At 41.3% G+C, this 24,298-nt stretch overlaps 1 protein-coding gene across 3 annotated transcripts; it reads right to left on the minus strand.

Moving 5' to 3' along the window:
• Positions 1 to 319: 319 nt before the first annotated feature.
• Positions 320 to 19,028, minus strand: zgc:152863 (uncharacterized protein LOC562658 homolog). Of its 3 annotated transcripts, none has more exons than XM_050061082.1 (5): positions 18,694 to 19,028; positions 8,957 to 9,059; positions 6,156 to 6,359; positions 2,577 to 2,721; positions 320 to 2,100 (listed from the first exon to the last, which is right to left on the minus strand). In XM_050061082.1, exons 2-5 carry the CDS (start codon positions 9,048 to 9,050, stop codon positions 1,764 to 1,766), a joined length of 780 nt encoding a protein of 259 aa, XP_049917039.1. In that variant the 5' UTR covers positions 9,051 to 9,059; positions 18,694 to 19,028; the 3' UTR covers positions 320 to 1,763. The 3 variants fall into 3 exon arrangements, with proteins under 3 accessions (XP_049917039.1, XP_049917030.1, XP_049917048.1); XM_050061073.1 differs by having other exon boundaries at positions 8,957 to 9,063; positions 18,694 to 19,025; XM_050061091.1 differs by having other exon boundaries at positions 320 to 2,097; positions 8,957 to 9,063; positions 18,694 to 19,017.
• Positions 19,029 to 24,298: the final 5,270 nt, after the last annotated feature.

Here is a 24,298-nt window from a genome sequence, read left to right on the forward strand (position 1 = left end):
ACCACCACATTGCAACAGTTCAGTCCTTGTCTCACAAGAATGATTCCGAATGTTTTCCAATGAATGAATGTTTGAATTACTCCTTATTCCATGGAACAACCTCACAGCCTCACAGGAAGTGTTTCATAGACACAACGGCGGCAGTTTGTTTGGAAGAAATAAGAGAAGGCGAAAAGACACAAAAGGCCATGATTACTATCTAGAGGAAAAATCTGTAGCAGCAATTTCAAAAGTAATCTCGGCATCTTTTTCCGGCACAGACGGCCCCCTTTCATGAAAAGAGCATCTTTCCGACAAGAAGCCACACACAAGACCAAGATATCAAACATCTCAACATTTATTCATCATATAATTCTGTGCAATAACATAATGTACAAATAATCTTCCTGCAAGTATAACAATCCATATATTAATTAAGATCTGTAGCCACATGAAATACATTCAAGGTCTGTAAAGGCGAGAATCACTGTGCAGAGGTTAAAGAGGGACAGAGAGGGAACCAGGTGGGTGAGGTGAGGACACCAACAGAGAATTAATGTTGAATGAGCTTCAGTTTTTTTATTCTGGGTTTTTTTTGTTTTTGTTTTTTTTTTGGGGTTGTGGAATGAAAAAAGTTAAAAGCACCCATGTGTCTGCACCAATGCCTCCAGGGCAAATAAATGTACAATTGTCTTAGATTATTTTTCTATGCATTTAAATTAATCAAAAATAATATTCATTTTTTTACTCCACTCACCACGGAATGAACACTGGAAAAACACTTTTAAAGACTATTTGGTTTCCGAGCATTTTCAAGTCTCTCAACATCTGCTGTACACAAAGTCAACATCACGACATGCTGTTTGTTGTCTCCTTTGATTATCAGAGTGGATGCGCACCAGTGGTGGAAAGCACATTATCCCAAGTACTGTGCTTATGTACACATTTGAAATACTTGTACTTAACTTGAATATTTCCATTTTATGAAACTTTATACTCCACCACATATACTGTACTTTCTACTGCACTACATTTGGTATTAGTACTGTTACTGAAGTAAAGGATCTGAATACTTCTTCCACCACTGCTGCGCACCACACTGGCTTCAAATCCACAACACCATCAGTAGAAACGCTGTACAAAAGATAGAATCAGACAGAAATGGAATAGAGGCGGTTGCCATGGAAACAAACAGGGTTTCTGCAACAGCACGATCTGCCCCGTCACTGACGGGAAAGGTTGGGCGACGTCTCCAGAGCAACACTGAAAACACACACCGCGCACACACACACATACACACAGGCACTTACATCTTTATGTGACTGACGTCCTGTGAAAACCTCATAACTCCGGTTTGTGTGATGTTGTTTATATTTAAACTGAAGCATTCTCGTTTAAAATATTGTTCAAACAAAGACATACATCGTCAAGGCATTCAGGATATAAAGGTTTCCACCAGACAGCACATAGACACCCTCCTCTGTCACATACGTTCATACAACACACAATATACGTTCCAACATTCATTTATAAATGTTTTCTTCCGTCAGATCTTTGTGACCTGATAACCAGCCAATCAGAGCTTATCAGCCTCCCCTAAACTAGCATATGATTGGAAAGAGCGCCCTTTTGCTGGTGAGCTGCAGCCAAACGGGAAAAGTGCAGAGTCTGCTGTCAGTCCGTGTTTTTTCTTTCAAATTATCTGCAGAGTAAACACTGCAGCTGTCAATCAAAATCCTTCATTGCTAAACAACATGTCACGTATGAGCCCCGCAGTCTGTCTATCAAGTGTCCTTGTCATCTGAAAGCACAGCACGTAGCTGCTGGGTGTCCCCGTCGCACATCCTGTCTCTGGGATGTGATGACTGGACCTCCTCGTACGGGGGCGGGGGGTTTTCGGGGCTGGACAGGAGGGGACGTTGACTGCCGTCCGACTGGTTGTTGAGAGATGACGGGTGGCGGCTGGGAGCCTCCTGTGCCAATAGGAGCTGGGTGGGTCCCGGCGCAGAGCAGGCAGGGAGGCGCTGTCCCCAGCTGCCGTACACCGCCTCCTCATAGGAGGGGAGGGAGACAGGGAGTCCATCCACCATCAGGTCAAGCTGGTCTGAGGGGCGACGGCTGCTGGGACACACACAGAGAGAATTACTGAGACTGTATCTTCTGACCTCTGACTTCAATCATTTCCATATAGAGCTCAGTTTCACTTGTTTTCCGCATAAGGCGCATAATGGTTTAGTCTGCCCCTGCACTGGGATTCATCTCTGAATGCAGCTAAAGCTGAGTGAGTGACTGCTTCTGCTGGGGCACCAGCACACACTGTCCTGTCTTCAGGGCAATCAGGGTTCCAAAAAAAGGTGTGTGAGAGAGACATGGGTCAGAAACGGTGGAGGGCCCACAGACACTGCACAGGGCCTAGAACTTGGCGGTACACCCCTGATCTAACCACTGAGTAGGCTGCAGAGGACCCAAAGAAAAACAGACTCTGGTGTTACAGCAGGCACAAGAATATTTAGAAAAACTAGCAACAACATAATTTCCGTTACAATATTTTCCCTTTTGTTGGAAACCACTGCAGCGAATATTCTTCTTCTTCTCACCTGTGTGACTGACAGGGGTAGAGGCGGGACTTGACCACCAGGCAGGCAGTAGTGGTGAGCAGGAAGATGGACACACCCACCGCTGTTGTCGCCATGCTTGGCATCGAGTCATTCACTCTGTCGTCGGAGTTCATGTTCGGGCCCTCTGAGGAGGAGACAGGTGAAATGTTAGAGTAGAAACAACCGCAGACACGCACAGTAATATTCCACCATATTACAAATATGATAACATTGTTTGTCTTTCCTCAGAGTGTGAGACTTAACTCCACAGCACCCTCTGCAATCCACTATTAATAAATAACATGGAACTTTATGTTATGCTGGTTTTAAACTGCATTTCATTGTGCAGTCCTGTGTTAATAAACAATAAACCCTTGAATCAATTAAATAAAAACCTGCATGTATAAACAGTTGCAGCCACAGGGCAAAAAGAAATGTCATCTTGCCAATTATCCAACAGAAGATATGGACCCAGAACTACAAACTGTTTGCATGTAGCTTATGTAAAGTTTTAATGTGTTGATCTGGTGGTTACAAAAAAAGATTTACGGCACTGAGTTGAAGGTGTGACAGAAAACAGTCACCTGTGCTTCACCACTGTGGGAAAACTCAAAATTTCTCTTTACAAAAATAGATTATCAGATACACGATCTATGGGGTCGAGGTTTTTATCTTGTTATGTGGTTTCTATGTGCCCGTGATAATACGACAGAAGCTTTCCATGAGGCTCTCGCAGCGTCAGCACAGAGGAAATGTTTAATGGTTATTACGGTGGCTTCACCCGCTTCCTCTTTCTGCGCTCCGACTTCCTGTTGCAGCGCGTTTGAGTGAATGGCGACAGAGGAAGTCGGAACTGGTCTGAGGAAAGTAAAGCTTCTAGTTCCGCTGCACAGAGTCTTGAGTGTTTCTGTTAAGTAGGTCAGAAGATGAACGTGAGCTGTTGTGTTTGCATAGAGGGCTCAGCCCCAAGATGCTCTGATATGCACTGATGCTTTAGTTTTACGGCTGATTAACATTCAGAATCAGATCTGATGCATTCATGAGACAAAACTTGATCTCAACAATTGCAGAGGGGAAGTCATGTTTGTGTAGCAACAACAAAATGACAACATCTAAAAATACAATTCTGACAAACCAATCATTAAAAAAAAGTGGTTTATTTTAAGATTTACGGCGCTGGTTTTAACAGCCCTGTCCTCAATGATTGATGGAGGTAAAGGGATTGTATAAGTACAATCAGTAAAATGTAATTAAAGTATTAACCCTCTATAGCCATGGTTATGGCCAAAAACATGTTTTGTGAGGTCACAGTGACCTTGACCTTTGACCTTTGACCACCAAATTCTAATTAGTTCATTCCTTAAGTCCAAGTGGATGTCTGTGCGCATTTGATGAGATACTCAAAAGGCCTTTTTAAGATATTCTATCTCATTTACAGGAATGAGACAGATGCAAGGTCACAGTGACCTTATTGGCTGTTCTACCGTGGTACGATGTTGTCTGAGGCTAACATTCAGAATTTTAATATTTTTCAATTTCTAAAAGCATTCATTTGAAACTTTACGGTGTTTAAATATTAAAATGTTGCCACAATAACCCTATATTTTTCCAGTTCTTACCACTATAGGACAGTGTTGCACTAAGATAACATACCCAGAAGTGTACCCCCAAATAAATTTTCTTGAAAATGTCTTTAAAGGTCCATTGTGCAATATTTAGAGGGATTTAGTGGCATCTAGTAGTGAGGGTTGCAGATTACAACCAGCTGAAATCTCTCGTTGGGATTCATTCAGTGTTCATTGTTCAGTAGGTTTTTACTGGGAGCCAAATTATCCACAGGAGTCTCTTCATATCCAAAACAAATGGACCTGGTGATTAAAATCAGTAAATACGCTGAATACATTCACATTCAAAAAATACAAAAATGCAAATCTAGAGCCAGTGTTTGGTTTATCTGTTCTGGGCTACTGTAGAAACATGGCGGTCCAGCGGCTCATTCTAAGGTAACAAAAACACAATAATGCTTATTTTCAGGTGATTATACACCAAAGAATACATGCTATATTATATTCAATTTCTGCCAGTAGAACTCCCTATATCCTATACACTAGACCTATAAGTGATGTTGACTTGGTCTATTTTATGACAAAAAAGCCAGTCCCCTGTGACTGTTGTATTATTATATATGATCTCATTAGATGATTCTGACTCATGCATTAATGTAAAGGCAGGAATTTACTCATGTAGTTGTTTGAGGTGGAGCTCACTCTGAACTGTTAACTACTGATTATTTTCATCATTGATTAATCTGCTGAATATTTTCTCCATTGATGGATTGATTATTTGGTTTGGAGAAATAGTAAAAATAGAGAGAAATGTCTGTCTGTTTTACCTCAACATTATTACTCATACATTACAATTATTAACATTATTTGTGACCATGAAATGTTTTTACATGAAATATTAAAAAAATGAATCAATATTCTTTTGACTAATTGTTTCAGCTGTCTTAACTGCTGGGTAGTTTATTATATAGAAAAAATCATTTTTTATAAACTCTTCATATGTTTTGTGTGCAAAAAAGCTCTGAAGAGTAACTAAAGCTGTCAGACAAATGTAATGCAGTAAAAAGTACAGTATTTCCCTCTGAGATGTAATCGAGTACAAGTAGAAAATATCATGGAAAAAAAGGCGACTCATGTAAAGTACAAGTGCCTCAAAAATGTACTGATGTACTTTGTCCTTAAGTAAATGTACTTGGTTAAATTCCATCACTGTCTACTCTACAAAACTCATCATGGCCTCTGAGAAGTCTTTTGCTGACGCTCTCACAGACAGTCTACATCTCATGTCTAAAATCAGCCAGAACACATATTTAAAGTGTTAGTAACCCCACCAGGAGTCAAACCTCATAACCTCACGACAACAATGACACGCTGTCTGCTTCTTGAACGCTCAAAACAAGAAGCCACTGCCAAAAAAATGACTAATCAGCCTCTAAAGCATCGGGGTCAACCTGCGCTGAGTCATGAGAAGATTCTAAACAGAGCTAATCACTGAGGAATGCTGTGATGCCCACTGCTGCTGCTGGGAAATGTCAAGCGATGTTTAGAGTCGTGAGAGAACATCTGATTACTAATAAAGTGTTCCAAAGTCACATGACTACCAACTCAGAGCGCAGAGAGCAGACAGTTAGAACATTCCAGGCCACAGAAGGAAATATTCCCTCTGCTAAGAAGCCAAAGCTCAAACTAGCCTCTCGCACTGAACATGATTTATCACGACGCTGCTGCTGTCGTCTCCAGTTAAACTCTGCTTATAGCTTGTTTTCTTCGCACCATTCATTGACTTTTCTTTGTCATATATATTGTATTTTTGATACCTTTTAGGTCAAGCACAGTGGCGGGGGCAACACCACATAGCACAGTGTAAAACATGTTGAGTAATGTGTGAATAATAAAATGAATCCTTGCAGGGAACTCAGTTTATACTCTGCACAACACAACCTCAACAGATACACAGAAAACAAACATAAATACTACATTACTTGGTAGAATTCAGACTATTGAGTCCTCTCACCTCTGATGGGGATGCAGGCAGGTATCGGAGGCGTCCATTTCCCGTGGCGACACCTGGAGACACGGACCTTGTTGTTGAGGTGGTATCCCGGCTCACAGAAGATGTGGATGGAGCTCTTGAGGGGAAAACCTCGACACGGTGATGGATCACAGCGGAAACCTCCATGTTCTGGCACCAGGGGGTGAGTGCAGTTAGTCAGTCGGCCTGTAGAGACACAAAAACACAGTGTTGGCAGCAGGTCTTTAAACATTTTTGTGTTTGAATTCAAGATCATTAGTAGTCTCTTCTTCACACAATTGGTATTTATTCATATTTATATCTCAGAATTAAAACTATTAACTGCTCGTCTTTCAGACCCCTCCTCCATCTCTGCTCCCCACACATTTGTTTCCTGTTGGCTTTTAAAAAGATGATAAAAATCTGCTGCCTCTGCCAGAAAGATTCAGAGAGAGAGATTTAACTCAGTTTTGCCGCTCCAAAGCCTGAGGAGATAAGGCTCACAGAATCAGTGACTTCTTTTAAATCATTTTTTAAGACCAAGCAGCAACCACCGAGGCTTAAAAATGAAGCTAATATGGAAAATGGCAAACACTGCAGTTCCCTAAATGGCCACTTGAGGCTGGCTCCAAGAGCCAGTTAATCCTCACAGACCCCCATGTTAAAATGCACAACTTTACAGCAGAAAATAAACATGTTAATAGCCTGGTACAATAAAACAGTTTTGGTCTCTATAGCTAATTTTTTTTTATACTCCTCCATTGCTTTACTCTTAATTGTTCCTCACGTGACCCATAAATGTACAGATGAGAGGGCTTTTTTTTACATGCCCCTAAACTGTGGAACTCACTGCCTTGGGATATTAAACTGGCGAGCTGTCTCTGTATTTTCAGAAGTAAATTAAAGAAACCTTAAAGAAAGAGACTTTAAACAACTTTATAATCTGGCTTTTAATTTGGAGTAATATTACAGTCTTAATTTTAAGTTTTAATTTGGATTTTTTTTTTACTTAATTATATCCCTGCTCTTTATTTAATTTTTATCTAAATATTTTATTGTTGTAATTTTCTAGTCTTGAAAAATTTGATGTATGGATGCTTATGTTCTCCTTTAAATTGTGTCTCTTCACCTCCCATTTTGCTGTGTGAAGCACTTTGGGCTGCATGTTTGTATGAAAGGTGCTGTAGAAATAAAGTTGAGTTGAGTACACTGCGTCAGGATTTGGTTTTGATATTTATATTTACTCATGAATGAATGCTGCGTACTTGGAGCTCTTTCCCTGCATCAAAATGTTGCCCAAAACCACCTCTTCCTTGCTCAACGGGCAGCTTTGCCAGAGCAGCCAGCACTGTTACCCACTTCCTCTATTTCTTCACCTTCCATCTTAAAAGTCTGCGTCTGCAGAATAATGGTTTCCACTGCCAACACAAGCTCCTTCAACCCAAACATCAACACGTGAAGAGTAGGTCAAGTGTGAGAGTGGAAAATCACTAGAGATGAAGCTACAGCGAGAAAAAGTCTGCATGGTTTCACAGCATCAGAGTAAAAGCAGGTAAAAGTGCAGCTTCAGGAGGTTGATCACAGTATAAACTGTACAGTTCTGATAAGAAGAGGAAGAACCAGACGGTTACGTTTCAAACTTTTAAAACAGTGAACAGCTGAACAGAAAGTGTTTACATCCTGAGACCCATTGTCTAAAGTTCATTTAGTGTTTCATAATCAGTCATTAAAGTGTGGTAACACTGTGTGCCACCAGTGAGTCGTGTTTACAATTAAAGGTTATTTCTGTATCTCAGTGCTGTGGTGATGAGAAACAGCCAAAGGGATTCTCTATGTTTTTCAGTTTTGCAGATTATTACTAATATTCAGCAGTCAGCTTTCAGTCACGCGTATGATCTTAAAAGGGGTAAAATCTCATTTTAAAAAATCCCTGATAATTCTTATTCTGTGAAAAACACTGAATGCTCATGATAATATGCTCCAAATCCCAGACAGCATCACAACTGTTGCTGCCATTTTCACTTGCCCCTGCAATTTCATCGCAACATTCATCAAGATTTTTTAGAAAAGCCACACCACTTCACAATAACAGCCTGTGAAATCCTGGAGGGACTGAGAAATCATCTCTGATTTGGCAACATGTGCGGCATTCAGAATAAACACTGCAAATAGAGAAAACATTACTAAATACAGACACAAGCTGCAGTGATAGTGGCAGTGATTGCATGAAAAAAATGTTTTAAGTTATATCGACCCTCTGTCTGTAATGAAAGAACAGGTAGCAGTTAATTAATAGTCAACTTATAAACAAAGTGATAGGTTTTTAGTAGGATACTTTTTAGTCATGTAATATTTTAACTTGCTTGTGCCCACCACGGGTTCTGAAAGTAATTATTAACATACAAGCAGCTAACATAACATTAGCCTGTTTCACTATGAATTAGTCGTATTTCACCTGATTATTTGAATTGGCAGGCTAATAATAAGCTGGAGGCAAACACCAGAATAAATTCAGCCTTGTGCATCACATTTTAGTGTCCACTGAAAAAAGCTTCTGTTGTGTTGTGTTATGGTGCTGCTGCAGTGCATTTCTATATTTGGTTGTGTTTTGTCTCTGCTTGCAGCGCGTTGAGCTCTCGGTGCCTCCGTAGTTTTCACATGAAGGCTGTGTATAATATTTGCCTGTCTGCTATAAGGAGAAACCAAAGTAGAGACTAAATAAATAAATGAATGAATGAATGAATGAATGAATGAATGAATGAATGAATGAATGAAAGGGGTCCTGGAGGGGTCAGAGGTCATACCTGCTGTGAGGAGTGGTGAGGAGGCCAGGAGGAGGAGTCCACAGACCAGACTGACGCATCCACACGGCGATGGATACAGGGCCGACGCAGACATCAAACCAGACTTCCTTCAGAACAGAGATGAAGAGTCAGAAGCAGAGAAAACACACAAACAAATTAAAAAAACCCTCCCACACCCACACACACACACACACACACACACACACATGGTCAAAGTATTCTTCACCCACAAGATGATCATTGCTATTTCAATTACTCAACCCATGTTGCGTTACATTCATGAGGAAAACTGTTTTTCTCTCAAGCCTCAAAGGTGAACGAAGAATCCAAAAACTGAGAAAAGTCTTGATGAACTGTAGCTGAACAAGTCAGTGTTTAACCACAGGAGAACTATATCAAAACATCAGTTTACAAATTCTCACACAACTCGTGCAGTATAATCCAAGTCTCATTTATCCAGTTGTACGCTCAGTACTTCCCAAATACATGCATTTTCACTACAACACTGTGGTTAATGTGGGGTTAGGTGTAGACACAAAAAACACTTGGTTATGGTTTGGAAAAGATCATGTTATGGCTCAAAACACCCCCATGCAGGTTGTCCTCACATGGTCGAGTATGCGCCCCATATAGGCTGAGTCTTTGGCAGCAGCCCAGGTTTGAATCTGACCTGCCGCTCTCTGCTGTTTGTCATCATTTCTTTCTTCCTCCTCTCAGCTGTTTATATAAAACCAATAAAAATTGCTGGAAAAGCAGGGACAGTGTGTCTTTTTGGAGCAATGGGTGTTTGGTTTGGGGATAACAGGCGCTCTAGGTCCAATGGGACATTTTTTCAGATGAACAGGCATCGAAATATTGGCATTGAACTGAGCATATGAGCAAGTTTAGTAATGCTTTGCCCTACCCGTGCTTTGAATAAAAAACATGTGTTTGGGAAGTACTGAGCATAGGACTGGATAAATGAGACTACATTGCATGAATCGTGTGAGAGTTTGTAGAACGTTTTGCTGCTGTTAAACACAGACATCTTTACTTCATCAAGACTTTTCTCCATTTTTGGATTCTCCATTCACCATGCAAGGAAGAAATGGGTCAAGTTTTCCCTTAAAATTGATGATAAACATTCCCCTCAATCCCAAATGGATCCTTTACAGACTCGTTGACTCAAGCCCTAAGCCCTTACAGACCAAGGACCAATTCCATTTCTTCCCCTTAGCCCTTGTCTTGGCCCTTCCCATTGGTTTTGCACGTTCACGTGAGGGGAAGTGGTGTCCCAATTCTCCGTCAGGTTAGCTCTTAACCTGGGGGGGATTGTGTCTATACTGCGCTTTGTCCTCTTATCTTTCAGCCAAAGTGTAAAACTGCCTTCAACCTTTCAGTGGGTGATAGTGAAACTGTCACCTCATACTGTTTACTGTTTCAACACTGACCGACACAAACATCTGATGGTGCAGCAGCGGCTGAGCAGCAAACAAAACAGAAACCAATCACAAACACAATGACCCAGACTCCTTCTCTAGATGACTTGCACTGCGCACTATCCCAGGCTCGCACCTTCCTGTGATCGACTAGTGCCAACAGAGCCAGACCTCTGCAGACCTCAGTGTCAGGCTTAAATGCCACAGTGTGTTTCGGTGCCTGACAATGTGTGTGTGTAGGTGTAGCCTTCGCTGTCTTTGGTGTGTGTTTTAGTGCTTTCATGTCAAGAGAGATGCCAGTCATCTCTGGAGCAGTGAGGGAGCGAGGGAGACCCCCCCCCCTCCTCACCTCAGCATGCCAGTCACACACACACACACACACACAGAAACACACGCACATTCTCAGCTCCATCTTATGTGAGTATCTGTGTGGGAGGTCTGCATCTTAGTCATCACGGCTCTCTGTGATATTATAACTTCTGCTGAAACATTTCTGAAGTTAGAAACACAATTATCGTGACCACAGAAAATTAAAATGGCTCTATTAAATTATTTAATTCAGCTCCAAAAAAGGACTTTCCCCTTTTTTAACTGACATTCTGCGGTGGAAGAAGTGCTCAGATCTTTCACTTTACTAAAAGCAGGAATACTACAATGTAAAAATTCTCTTACAAGTAAAAGTCCTCCATTCAAAATCTTATTTAGATAAAGGTGCAAAAGTATGAGCATAAATATATATTCAAAGTGCTAAAAGTAACAGTACACACTATGCAGCATGGCATATATTAGAATAATCAAATATAAACCAAGATTCTGTTACTGCGTTTCTATTTCTTGCCTCATAGGTTTTCAAAGGCATATTTTAGCTTACTGTTTAACTCTAATACCAGATCATTTTATTACCAGTTGGCTGCCATATTGTTTACTGTGGAAAAACAAGCAAGTTTGCAATACGTCACCCACTAGTGGGAGGGTTTACTGGTCTTTTGCGATGCAGTTTTCTACCTTTTGAGCAAGATCAAATGCCACAGTCCCTTTTTATCCGTTTTCTCCATAGACTGTATTAAACAATGACCAAAACAGTGACCAAGTTTTGACGAGAGGGTGGAGCTGTTGCACACGGGTTATATTATATAATGTTTATTTGTGCTGTAAAGTTGGGCATTTAAACATGGAGGTCTGTGGCTGGGGACTGACTTGCTTTTAGCCTCAAGTGGCCATTAGTAGAACTGCAGTATTTGGCACTTCCCTGTTGGCTTTATTTTTCAGAGGTTGCCACTTGGATTCCTCTCGTCATGTAGCACCAATTACAAAAGTATTTGCATTCTCTACTGCATAGACATCTTAGTTTTATGAAAAGACCGTCTTTCCGGCAGTGGAATACTTGTTGAAGCACTGTACTTGAGTTCATGTATTCACATTCCACATTACAGAGTAATGTAACAAGCACAGGCCACTTTATAAAGAGCTCATGTATAAAAGGCAAACTATGTGATGCATCAACACGATCAGATTCACTACAAACACTCTTTAAATGTCACAGTCTGGCACTGTTGCGTTAGAGCTTCACTACAGGTGACCTCACAGCTCAGGGGACGGGATGTGCTCTGTTGCAGATGATTTTACAAAGAAAAACCACTGACGGTGTCAGAGCTTTTCTTATCTTGTCAGCTCTTCTTCATCTACAACCTTATGACTGAGATAGAGTTACATCAGAGACCATTGTGTATTAAAATAACGTGGTTTTCACTAGACTGGAAGGGAATGAAAAACTGTAACCTGAAAAGTGACTAAATCGTCAGTAAAATGTAGTGTAATAAAAAGTACAATATCTTCCCCTGAGATGTGAGTACAAGTATAAAGTAACATAAAATGGAATACAAGAATACAAATTTGTACTTAAAGAGACAGTTCAGATTTTCTGAAGTGGAGCTGTATGGGGTACTTATCCATACTCAGTGTATTACATACAGTAGATGTCAGTTGTCATGTCCCCAGTTTGGAGCGGCATGCTGTAGTTCGACACGGAAGCTAAGCAATGTACTGCTGTGGAGGGGTCAGCAACAAAATGTATTTTAGCCACCTTAAAAAAGTCCCACTTAAAAAAAACCTTGCTGTCTGACGGGTAAGTCGTTATCAATTTCAGTTCCCCATCTTTCCTACTGTCAAAGTCACCAAACTCCACTGACAGAAACAGTTATGTTAGCTGGCTGAACACAGGAGCTGCTGGTCTGCAGCTGCCTCCATCAGTTAGTTGTTTGTAATTGTGTGACTGGTGAATCTGAACATACTCCGAACAAAGAAATACTTAGCACATTGGAATGAGCAGGACACAGCCTGCAGACAAACTCCCATACACTGTCTAATTGCAATAGATTACTTCTATTGCGATGTTTTGGTGACCAGACCTTCATAGGGCAAACAGTGACAAAGAGACGTCCTCTTCAATAGGAGAGCTTGTGAGTTTGAAATCAACCACTTTCCCTGCATGCAGTAGGAAGGCACAAATGCCAAACATCAATTTACAGTGTGACAATCTACAATATTATACACAGAGATAGAGAAGCAAATTAGTAAAAACACACTGTATAATGAGTGTCATAAACATACTCCACAGCGTTTACATGAAATAGGTAGGTTCTTATAAAGTCCTGAAGGTTAAATAGCATTCTCAGTAAGATACATGTCCAGATCTTGCAGGCTGCATTAGTAAATGAACCTGTAGGGATATGTTTGCATGGAAAGTGTAAAAACAGCATCAATACACAAATGGGAATCTTTACAATAAACACATACATTAATACAACAAGGCTTCCGAGATGCAAAAATTGCATCAAAGTGTACAATTAAGAATAATCAAATGAGCCTACGCCCTATCAAGACTACATTCCTTAAACTAAGCCGGTCCTTAACAAAAAGACCCCAAAAAGTAACTGCAGTCAAACAATGCAGGTGTCATTTGTGGGTGAACCTAGCATAGCATATAGAAAAGTCACCACCAATATTACATCATAAGAAAATATAATATATTAATACAAAGGCCATAAAGGCCAGAAAAACATAATGCACCATCACTGCATACATATATAAATGAACACAATCAACAGGCACAAAATGCCAAAGTCACATAATACCAGCAGCTCCTGCCTTCATCAGTGTTAAATCACTGTTTTTTCTCAGTGGAGTCTGGCTTTGAAGAGAGTGATGTACTGGCTTCATTTTCCTGTTGGAAATCACAATCTGACAGCAAGGTACAGTGAACATACTCTCAATATAGCGTACATTTAAACTGATATTGATTATTCTTTTTTTTTTTTTTGGTGGTTTAGATTGTTTAGCTTCCATGTCACACTCCAACCTGCTTCTCCAAACTGGGGGGCGTGCCGACTTACATCCACTGTATGTAATACACTGACTATGGATAAGTACCTCATACAGCCCCACTTGAAAATATTTAAAAATACTGAACTGTCCCTTTAAGTAAAGTCCTTAAGTAAATATACCTAGTCACATTCCACCACTGTGCACATGACAACTTCACTGGTTCTGCGTGCACGCACTCTTAGTGGTGTTTCAGACATGGGGCTCTAGTTTCCCGGCGCAGCGCAGGGTGGCGCAGAGTGGCGAACCCCGCGCAGAGCTAGTTTCGAGCAGTGCAACCTGAGGCGTGCTCAGTTTGGTAGTTTGGCAGACCGAGGTGCGCTGAGATGGGAGTGACGGCACAGCAGGGGGAGGTGTCGACAGATCCAGCTTGGTACAGTGACAGTTTCGTGCCAAAAGGCTTCGCTGAAGGTGCGCTAAAAGCTCGTCAGCTGAAACCAGGTCTACTGTCAACGCAGGCGGAGCGCAGGCGGAGCGCAGGCGGAGCGCAGGCGGAGCGCAGGCGGAGCAAGCCGAAGTTTGGCTGACCGGCGGACAGTGCGCACACGTTTGGCACGCGTAATGGAAACTCAACCTGATTTGATTAACACAGCTGCAAACTAATGAGTTCACATCCCTCTCAGCCAACCACAAACAGCCACAGCATCAGATAGGGAGTATATATTCAGCATCTGTCATCTTAGAAAAGTCAAAAGAAAAGAAACAGAGTGAGACTGCGAGAGAGAAAGAGAGAGCGCGCGCGCACGAGAGAAACGCAACATTGATTTACAATTGTGGTGACCTCCTCCCAGGCTACCTTTGCATCATCAGCCCGTGGAGGTCTGCTCGCAGTTCCGTATATTCGGACACTGCGAGCTTGGACCTCCCGGACCAAAACATCAGTTTCCTCCTGGGAGAAGTTTGGCCGTCTGACGCTGCTGCTCTCTTCTGCCATGGCGAATTGAGTAAACTCTCATTACGCCTTCGCGCGGCGCATTTAAGGGCGAGGAGAGGGGCTCATTTGATTGGTGTGATGTGTGTAAAACCCACTCCACGCCTTCTCTCCTCCCTCTTTCCGACTTGCACAGGTAGGAGGGACAGAGGTGGGAAAGAGGAGTAGCTGCACCAGTGTGCACGGTGTGCCAAACTTACAAAATCCGCCTGGCCACACCCAGTTGGCGAAGCGCAGGTGCGCTGCGCCTCCGCTGCGCCCGGTCTGCGAAACTAGAGCCCATGATGTTAAGTTAAATGACATAATATAACATTTGCCGATATAAACACTCTGCTGGCTCTTTCTTGGAAATATTTTCAGGTGCACAGGAAGTGATGAATTTATTGTTTCCAGCCACAACAACGAATTGTTTGGCGAAAACAGAGGAAGAGCAGGGCAGTGAGCAGGAGCAACCAGCAACAGAAACTTCCACTGGGGAAAACATGCTGCAGAAGGCACTGAGAGTTCACTTAGTTCATGGTGATTCATTTTGAGTGTATTAACCCACTGAGCCACATCTGACTGTCTGGTTGATCAGTAGCTGTGTTGGTGACTCTGCCATGTTGAACTTTGCGCTTGCTGCTCTACTGCCTTACTGTGTGTCTGACACCAAACCCTGTAGAGTCTAAAGTGTTAGGCTCAGTGTTATTGTTCTCTTTTACTAAGAAACGACTCAGTTCTGAACTGACTGATTACTCACAGCCTCCACAGAAATCAAAGCAGTAATACTACAGTGTAGAAATACTCTGTTACAAGTTAAAGTGTTGCATTCAAATTGTAGTCAAGTGTAAGTGAAAATCTCAATATACAGAATGGCTTTTTTCAGAGTAATATAGCCTATATTGTTTTATACTTTAATGTTGCAGCTGGTACAGGGTGAAGCTAATTTAAATAACGTTATATACTGCTGGGTAGCAATAATGTCATATTCTATTAACTGATTTAAATTTTGTATTAATAATCTGATTTGGCAAAGTAACTCCAGCTTTAAAATAAATGTAGTGGAGTAAAAAATACAATATATTCCTCTAAGATGGAGTAGAAGTGCAGTGAAGTACAAGCACCTCAACATTAGACTCAAAGGTACACTTTGCCAATTGTTAAACAGCTTTGTATCAGAACAGTGTGGGTAGTGTGTGTAAATGAACTGTGGTAAACTTCCCTCCATCTTACGAGATCTCCCCGCTCGTCTCTACGCTCAGGCTGTTGCTCCATCCACACACTGTGCTTCCTAAATGTACTGAGGCATTTTCTGCTGTGTCAGTTTTGAGAATGAACTTGAACAAATTTGTTCTCAGAGGTGTGTAGCTTCTCTGGGAAGAACTCATTACATATGTGGGTGTTGTTATTGACAAGAATGGAAAACGTTGCAGTAATTTAAACTTCAGCCCAATAATTTAACAAATAATAAAAAAAAAAAAGTTTAACATATGGTTGAGCTGTGTTACCTCCATGTCTATCCTTATCACTGGAAATGTCTACTGCAAAACAACAGATCACCCATTCTTGAGAATTGGGACAAATCATGTTCTACCAACTGCCTAATTGAAGAGTAAAAAAAAAGGTTTTGTCCCTAGATAGATAGATAGATAGATAGATAGATAGATAGATAGATAGATAGATAGAACCTAGACCTGCTCAGTGTGATTGATGGGATGCTTTGAGCAGTCAGTGTACACAGTGTTACACAGTAGGACTGCTGATGCTGCATGTTACTGAACGGCTCACACAGACACAGCTTCTGTTGTGATGCACCGCAGCACATTTGCTTTTATGACTTCAGCCCATGAAACACTTCATGTTCAAAGTAAGCGCTGGTCAAACTATAAGTTAATGGAGTCATAAAGTCTACTGAACATCGATGACAGAAGCATACACACATTTATTTTTGGATTGCTTGAGCTTCGCCTTGTGATGATGAGCTGGAAGTCAGTGATGTGCTGATATAATACTGTAGTGACGTGCAGCTCATATCAAATGTTTTGCGGTTAGAGTTAATGATCTTTATACTGAAGGCCTTTGAATGTTCTCAGTTTTGCGATCTCCTCTGGGTGGAGAGCTGCTGCTGCACATTTACTGTGATAAATAAAGTTGCACATTCAAAAGCAGCCAGGTTTTGCTTAGACAACAAGCCTCCCCTCATACTTCAGTGTTATCTGTGTCAAGTGGTGCCACTTGAGGTAAGGGAGAGTCACAGCAGGTCAGGTGATAACAAACACATGAGGTTACACAAGTCCAGGAACACAAGCTCTTTGTACACAGAGACCACCCTATAAGGCCACAATGTAGTCCCGTCTTTAGTATACACAGAACCAAACAACAGCAGCACCATGCCACTCCAGTGTGTGATTTTAGACAGTATCCTGGCATCGCAGAGGCAAAAGAGGTGTGACAGGCTAGACCTCTAGTGTGACATGGAACACCCATCTGCAGCACTTTGTAAACAATGACATCATAACATGGCAATAACAATCATTTACCCTCTCTGTTATATGGCGGCTGTTCTCTTCCTCTGCTCGGAGGGTAAAGAGCTCCCAAACATCATTGTTTTCCTTATTTGTGGACATTTTCGACTGATATACTTTTTCTTTGAGCTAGCTGCTAACTGCTGCTAGCTGCTTGTTATATCACCCGGCAGGGGGTCGCAAACTTAACACGCCATCAAAACGTCACACCCGCCCATGATCCCGTCCTGCCATCTGTCCCATTGACACAGATGTTGATTCAGCGTTGTTACTACCTCCACTGCCGGCTGAAAAGCGAAACAGGTCTGCTGCGTTTTCATGTCAGCCCCTCTGCAATGAGCCGGGCAGCGCTGGAGAAACACTGATTTGTAACATGAAATTGCTTTACTCAGTGTTTTTACTGGTTTGGTCATTTATTTTGGAGAGGGAGGCTAATGGACTCTGTAAGGCTGCAGAAAGTTCACTCGAGGCCCTTGAGGACTGGATGAATTGTGGATTTGGACAGCCCTCAGTAGTCACAGACTTCCATGAACATGCCCACAAAGCCTATGAGTCTGCAACTGCAATGAAGTCTTGGATTTGGATTGAGCTCCCAGTGAAAACCACTAAAGAAATCCTAATCAGGAGTTCACATTTGGCACATGGGAGAAGTTTCAGCTGGGTGCAATCTGTAATCCTCACTGCTAGATGCCACTAAATCTTATACACTTCTCCTTTAAAAAACATGACGCCCTAATGAACCCTTGAGCACTTAAAATACACTCAAATAGCTCAGAACCAACAAAGAGACCCTGTCAGTCACAGACCAGAGGGACCCCCTCAGTGCTCAGTACTGTTTATAGTAACACAGGTTATTATGTAAAAAGCTCCTTTGTTCCTCAGTGGAAGCTTCATGAGTTCACAATAGTATTCCTGTGATTATTAGCTATCAGCAACACCCCACTGTACCTGTAGATTATATATATTTACAGTTTAAATACACACTGTTCTTTAACATGTAGCCTACATTTGGTCAAACATCAATCCAAGAACACTGTGTAAGCTGTACTTCATCTCTATTAAGCATCATTTCTTCCAGCACTGTCTGCACTATTGTCTCATTGTGTACAAATTCACTACTTCTTTCTATATATGTACATAGCAGTTAGGTTTGTTTTGTGTCCAGCTTTATTATCCTGTCTTTAGCCATGGGTCTATTTCTGTCTTTTGAGAGCAACAAAAACACAGAGTCCTGCACATACTTGGCCAATGAAGCTGATTCTGATCCTCTTTAATAGCTGTAATATCAATAATTAATAGGCACTGAGCAGTTAATGTTCTCTCTGTGTGAAGTCCAAGCCACAATCTATTTTTATCATATAAACAAAACGCCTATTTTCACACAGCTGGCGGAATGATCGTTAAGTCCTGATTGTGATCACCGGCAGGTAAAGTTAAATGACCGACGCCTCCTCTGTATGAATGGAGCAGATAGAGACAGATTGAAGAGGTGTAATGTCTGACCTGAGAGCCGCAGAGGAGGCAGCAGCGGTGTGATCGGAGAGGCTGTCGAGCTGCAGAGGAGCTCCTGCTGTGTTTGCCGACAGGTCGGAGGAGGTGAGAAGTGAAGAAGGATCGATAGATGTACGTCCGTCAGCTGACGCTCCTGCCGCCGCTCCTGCTCAGCAACAAGTGGGACCTTTTCGGCTGCTCTCGCCCCTGACTCATCGATCAGCTGTGTGTGACTCCGAACACACAGGCCTGTGATTGGCCGCTGCGAGCCGCCAAGCACCGCCCATCTGCGCGGCCCCGTCATGTTCTGGAAACGCTCTCTCACATTCTCACACACACACACACACACACACACACACACACACACACACACACACACACACAGAGTTACTCAGAAAATGGAAACTGTGGCCAGTTCCAACACAAAAATAAAAATATACAAGTAAACACATTAACCCTTTCATGTCCACATTAGGAAAAGCAATTTTAAAAATATTTTCTAATGTTTTGGGGCGATAATAACAAAAATCATTTCTTCTTTTTTTTGTTTTTTTTTAATATATGCCTCTACCAAACGGTTGAAAAGTCACTTTACGGAAATTGTAAAACAGAAAGGAAAAAAAATGTGTTGTAATGTGTTGGTACACCGACATATATCAGTTTGTTACCATGGAATTAGTAATATTACCAGTGTTAGTATTATTTCCACGTACTAATTCTACATATTTACCATATTACAATACTTTAAAAACATCTCAGAAATGGTGAAAAATTATACTGATATTTTTTCACAGTAAATATATAATGGAATAACATACATATGATCTACATATGATATTAACAACAGCGAATATTCATATTTTGTTATTATAGTCTACAAAAATTGTAAATTTATCATGTTAGCATCAGTACCTTTACACATAAAAGGGCGATTCAGCTGTTTGGGTTCTGCATGGCTTTAGACAGTATAAGATCATATATACATAATTATAAATATATGTAGGCCTATATGTTTTTTTTCTTAATTTCGTAGTAAACAGTCTTTTTCAATCACATTAGCTTAGCTTCACGACCTTTACCATTAAAAGCCAAATGAACAATTTGCTAGAGATGTTTAAAAAACATTAGGCTATATGACCCTTCTTAGACTTTCATGTTTTGTACGATGTTACATAAGTATGTTCTCTATATGTTGAAAAAATATACCCACCTTTGTAAATCTCACCACACAGAGCCCTCATGTCTGGAGTGACTTTTTTTTATTACTAACTTCCTGTCAGAGCTTAACTGAAAAGGCATGCTATTTAAAGACACAGCGACATCTAGCGGATTGTTTTAGCACAACATACTGAAAAAGGATGGTAGAGATAGCTCAATCAGGTTAAATTCAACACATTTTTCGTTAAGATATAGTGATTGTAGATTGTATAATAAAGCTGGATGGCAGGACAGCTCCCCCAAAAATAAAGCCAAACATCTTGATCGCCCCCTGGTGGCTGGCTGCTGTACAGGTCCTAAACCCGCCACTCTCCACATTAGCAGATGGGACATGGGCCAAACTGAAAACTCAAAGGACATATCAAATACATTTTTTCCAGAGATAGTTTCTGTCATTTAAGGTTGTTCCTATCACACTGATGTTTGTTCAAGTGTTCATTTTTCTTATGAGTTTGGTTTTAATTAGTTAATTGATGTTTAAAAAGAAGGATATAGATTATGATTGACAGCTGCGTGTTCTAATCGGTATCATATATGTATGGGGTATGGGAAAGAATTTGATACAGTTGGAGACTGCTACTGTTCAGACTCTGACTCAATATGATGTCAACAGTGCAAGATGGTAGCGATCGTATCCGGGATATTTTAGCTTCATTTTTGTACAGAGGGGGTAAGTGGAAATGCGTCTTCATATACAATCCATTAAAGTGGCACAACCAAACGGTTGAACAAATCGTTTCTAAAAATACTGTTTCAGACAACTGTAAACAGATAACATCCTGTAAACCTGAAGTTCATGGATGGATTACTGAATGGGCCTACCGGGCACAGGCCCAGGGGCCCAACATGTCAGGGGGGCCCTTAGCTTTCACTTGCAGAATTTAAATATTCAAATTAACATGTATAGTGACCAGGAAGAGACACAAATATATCACAAAGAGATGCAAAGGAACTGCAAAGAGAAACAAAATAGCTACAAAAACAGGCAAAACAATCAAAGAGAGACTTAAATTGACTACAAAGTGACACAAGATGAATAAAAGAGATATACAATGACCACAAAGAGACTCAAGCAATGACACAAAAAAAAAAAAAAAACCACAAGGAAACACAAAACACCTTTACAAGCTGCAACATTATAGTGATGAACGTGTTAATTCATCAATAATTGTAATTCAATAATATAGGACGAGATATATATAACTTGAGGTAGGAAATAGTGCAAATTAGTTGTTGTGTTTTAAGTGGTGGTGTGATGCAGGCAGAGACAACAGTATTACACGATGCTATGCTGACTTGTAAAAGACTGGTGTAATGAAGAACCTGCAGTAGCGTTCTTTCTTGCACTGTGGGTGTTACAGTCTGTTTCTGAAGGAGCTGATTAAGGCCCCCACAGTCTCATGTAGGGGGCGGGAGGTGTTTTCTGCGACTGATTTCAGCCTTGCTAAAATCATTCTCTCAGCCACCTCTTCTAAGGAATCCAGAGGGCATACCAAGACAGAGCCTAACCAGTTTGTTTAGTCTTGTCCTGTCCCTCTCTGTGCCCCCAGCTCCCCGGCAGACCACTGCGTAGAACACTGCAGATGCAACCACAGTGTCATAAAATGTCTTCAGCAGTTTCTTGCGCACTCCAAAGAGCCTCAGTCTCCTCAGCAAGTGAAAATGACTCTGGCCCTGCCAGTACAGGACACCCATGTAATGCACATTTAATATAGAAAATAATCATCTCTATGGCAACAATAAACCACAAACAATCTGTATACTACATTTTAGCGAACAACTCTGTCATGCATTAATATGCAGTGTTGGGAAGTAACTAGTTACATGTATTTAAAGGAACAGTGTGTAAGATTTAGGCAGATCAGATTGTGACCAGCTGAAACTTCTCCAGGTTAGGATTCCTTTGGTGATCATTGTTCAGGAGGTTGTTAACAGGAGCCAGATTATCCGCAGAGATCTCTTCCTCTCCAAAACAAACAGACCAGGTGATTTAAACAGGTAAAAACACTGACTGAAGCAGTTTCACATTACAAAGCAGTGTTTTTCTGACACAGCTCATCATGGAGGGGCTACTGAAACTGATGGCTGACAGGAGAAAGCAGATGGCCCTGTCTAGAGCCAGTGTTTGTTTTGTCCATTCTGGGCTACTGTAGAAACATGGCTGCTCACTATGTGGATATAAACAGTTCATTCTGAGGTAACAAAAACACAATAATGATTATATAATATTCAATTTTTGACACTATATCCCCTTAATCCTACTGGACCTTAAAATTGCAAAATAAATGTGTTTGACTAAGAAAAAATCTGAAACTAAGTTTAAGTTTATTTACTTTATTAATCCCCCTGAGGAGAAATTCAATGTTTTCATTCTTGCTTGTCAATTACACACAGGTCTGAAAGACACACACATGCACAAACAGGACCTATACATGCACTAAGTGGAGAGATGTCAGAGTGAGGGGGCTGCCCTTGGTGAGGCGCCCCAAGCGGTTGGGGGTGCCTTGCTCAAGGGCACCTCGGCAGTGCCCAGGAGGTGAACTGGCACCTCTCCAGCTACCAGTCCACGCTCCATATTTGGTCCAGACGGAGACTCGAACAGGCGACCCTCCGGTTCCCAAACCAAGTCCCTATGGACTGAGCTACTGCCGCCCCCACTAAACTAAATCACAGTTACTAATCAAAATGCTGGTGATTACAAAGAGGTTAGGCCTACATCTGAATATACAGTATTCTTTTCAGTAGGTTCATCTGTAGAACATGACTCTCATTCTGTTGCTTTGCATCTTGTCACCGAGGGGAATGCCTTCCTTGGTATATAGCCTGTTTCCAGACATTATTTAGCTTTGTTGCCCAGATGAATTTTCCTTTTTAGAAAAGTAATCAAAATAATTGAAATGCAATAAGTGACATTGTTTTGATAAAGCAATTAAAATCGTTACATTACTTATGACATATTTAACAGTGTAACAAGTAATCTATAATCTATTACATCTCAAAAGTAACCTTCCCAGCACTGTTAATATGCACTAATCCTAATTTATACATAACTCTATACTAAGGTTTTTATCTAAATGTGATAGTTCAGATGTTTTGATGTGGGGTTGTATGAGGTTCTTATCCATAGTCAGTGTATTACATACAGTAGATGTCAGTCGGCACACCTTCTGTTCAGAGAAGCAGGCTGGATTGCAACATGGGAGCTCAGCAATGTACTGCTGTGGAGGGGTCGGCAACAAAATGTATTTTAGCCACATAAAAAAAAGTCCACATCAGTTTAAGTGTACACTGTATTGGGAGTATTTACACTGCTTTGTCTTTCTGTCAGACAGCCTGTTTTAATGGGGAAGTGGTCAACAGCTTCAGTTCCCCATCTATGCTCTTGTCAAAGCTGTAATGCAATTTTTCGTAAGTTAAGTTCACTGAACACAGGAGCTGCCGTTCAACCGCTGCTTCAATCAGTTAGTCAGTTCATGTAATTGTGTGAGTTGAACCTGAACTAAACCTTTAAACTTCAAAGTCACACAACAAAACAAACAAAGTAACTGTTTGAGGCAGTAATACAGCAGCAACTTTTGCATTCAGCAATGTTTAATCATTGTTTTTCTCAGTCTGGCTTTGAAGAGAGCGCTATAATGGATATTTTTGAGTGGAACTTTTTTTAGGTGGCTAAAATACATGTTGTTGCTGACCCGTCCACAGCAGTACATTGCTGAGCTTCTCTGTCAGTCTCCAGCCTACTTCTCTGAACAGGGGTGTGCTGCAACACCATTAAAAAAATCTGAACTGTCCCTTTAAACTTGCTGAAACACAGCTGTCCTGTGGTCTTTACTTGCAGTCATTGTTTGGAGGGGCCCACCCTTGACTGTTTACAGTAAAAGCTGCAGAGCTGCAGTCTGCAGAGCCGCAGCCTGCTGCTGCTGCTAAGTTACTTCCACTGACTTGACGGAAGTGCTAAAAATACAGGCGTGTTGCCTGCCACTGTGATACAGCAGAGTTTCTTCAGGGTTTCCACTGCCGGTTTATCTACAGCAGCTCATCAGGCAGCATGTGGGAACTTTATCAGAGCTGTAACTAGTCAGTGAGGTGACTGTGAGGGACAGCTTTCAATTTAGATCTGAACATCTGGCACTGAAGAGTCAACTTCATCAACACATAATTGTTGGTGGACACTACAGGTGAAAACAGTGTGTTACATGTCAAATGCAGTATGCCAAAAGTACCAGGATGTTCTGCTGCATTTTGCAGTATGCAAACCGGCATGCTTTTCTGGCTATTGTGACCCACAGTCCTCTGCGCAGTGGAAGATACGTCATATCAACTGAACCACAAACAGCTTGACAGCTCGCTGACAGCTGTCAGAGGGCGTAATGACAGATGACAGCACAGTCAAGTGACT

Source organism: Epinephelus moara, chromosome 2, assembly GCF_006386435.1.
Source record: "Epinephelus moara isolate mb chromosome 2, YSFRI_EMoa_1.0, whole genome shotgun sequence".
NCBI classification, from domain to species: Eukaryota; Metazoa; Chordata; class Actinopteri; order Perciformes; family Serranidae; genus Epinephelus; species Epinephelus moara.

What these genes read in the sequence shown, in the direction of transcription:
- zgc:152863 (XM_050061082.1), bottom strand. Translation starts at nt 9,050, where the DNA reads ATGTCTGCGTCGGCCCTGTATCCATCGCCGTGTGGATGCGTCAGTCTG. An exon ending in CTCACCACTCCTCACAGCAG is followed by an intron (nt 6,360 to 8,956) that starts GTATGACCTCTG and finishes GTGTCTCTACAG; the next exon opens with GCCGACTGACTAACTGCACT. An exon ending in TACCCCTGTCAGTCACACAG is followed by an intron (nt 2,101 to 2,576) that starts GTGAGAAGAAGA and finishes TGTGTGTCCCAG; the next exon opens with CAGCCGTCGCCCCTCAGACC.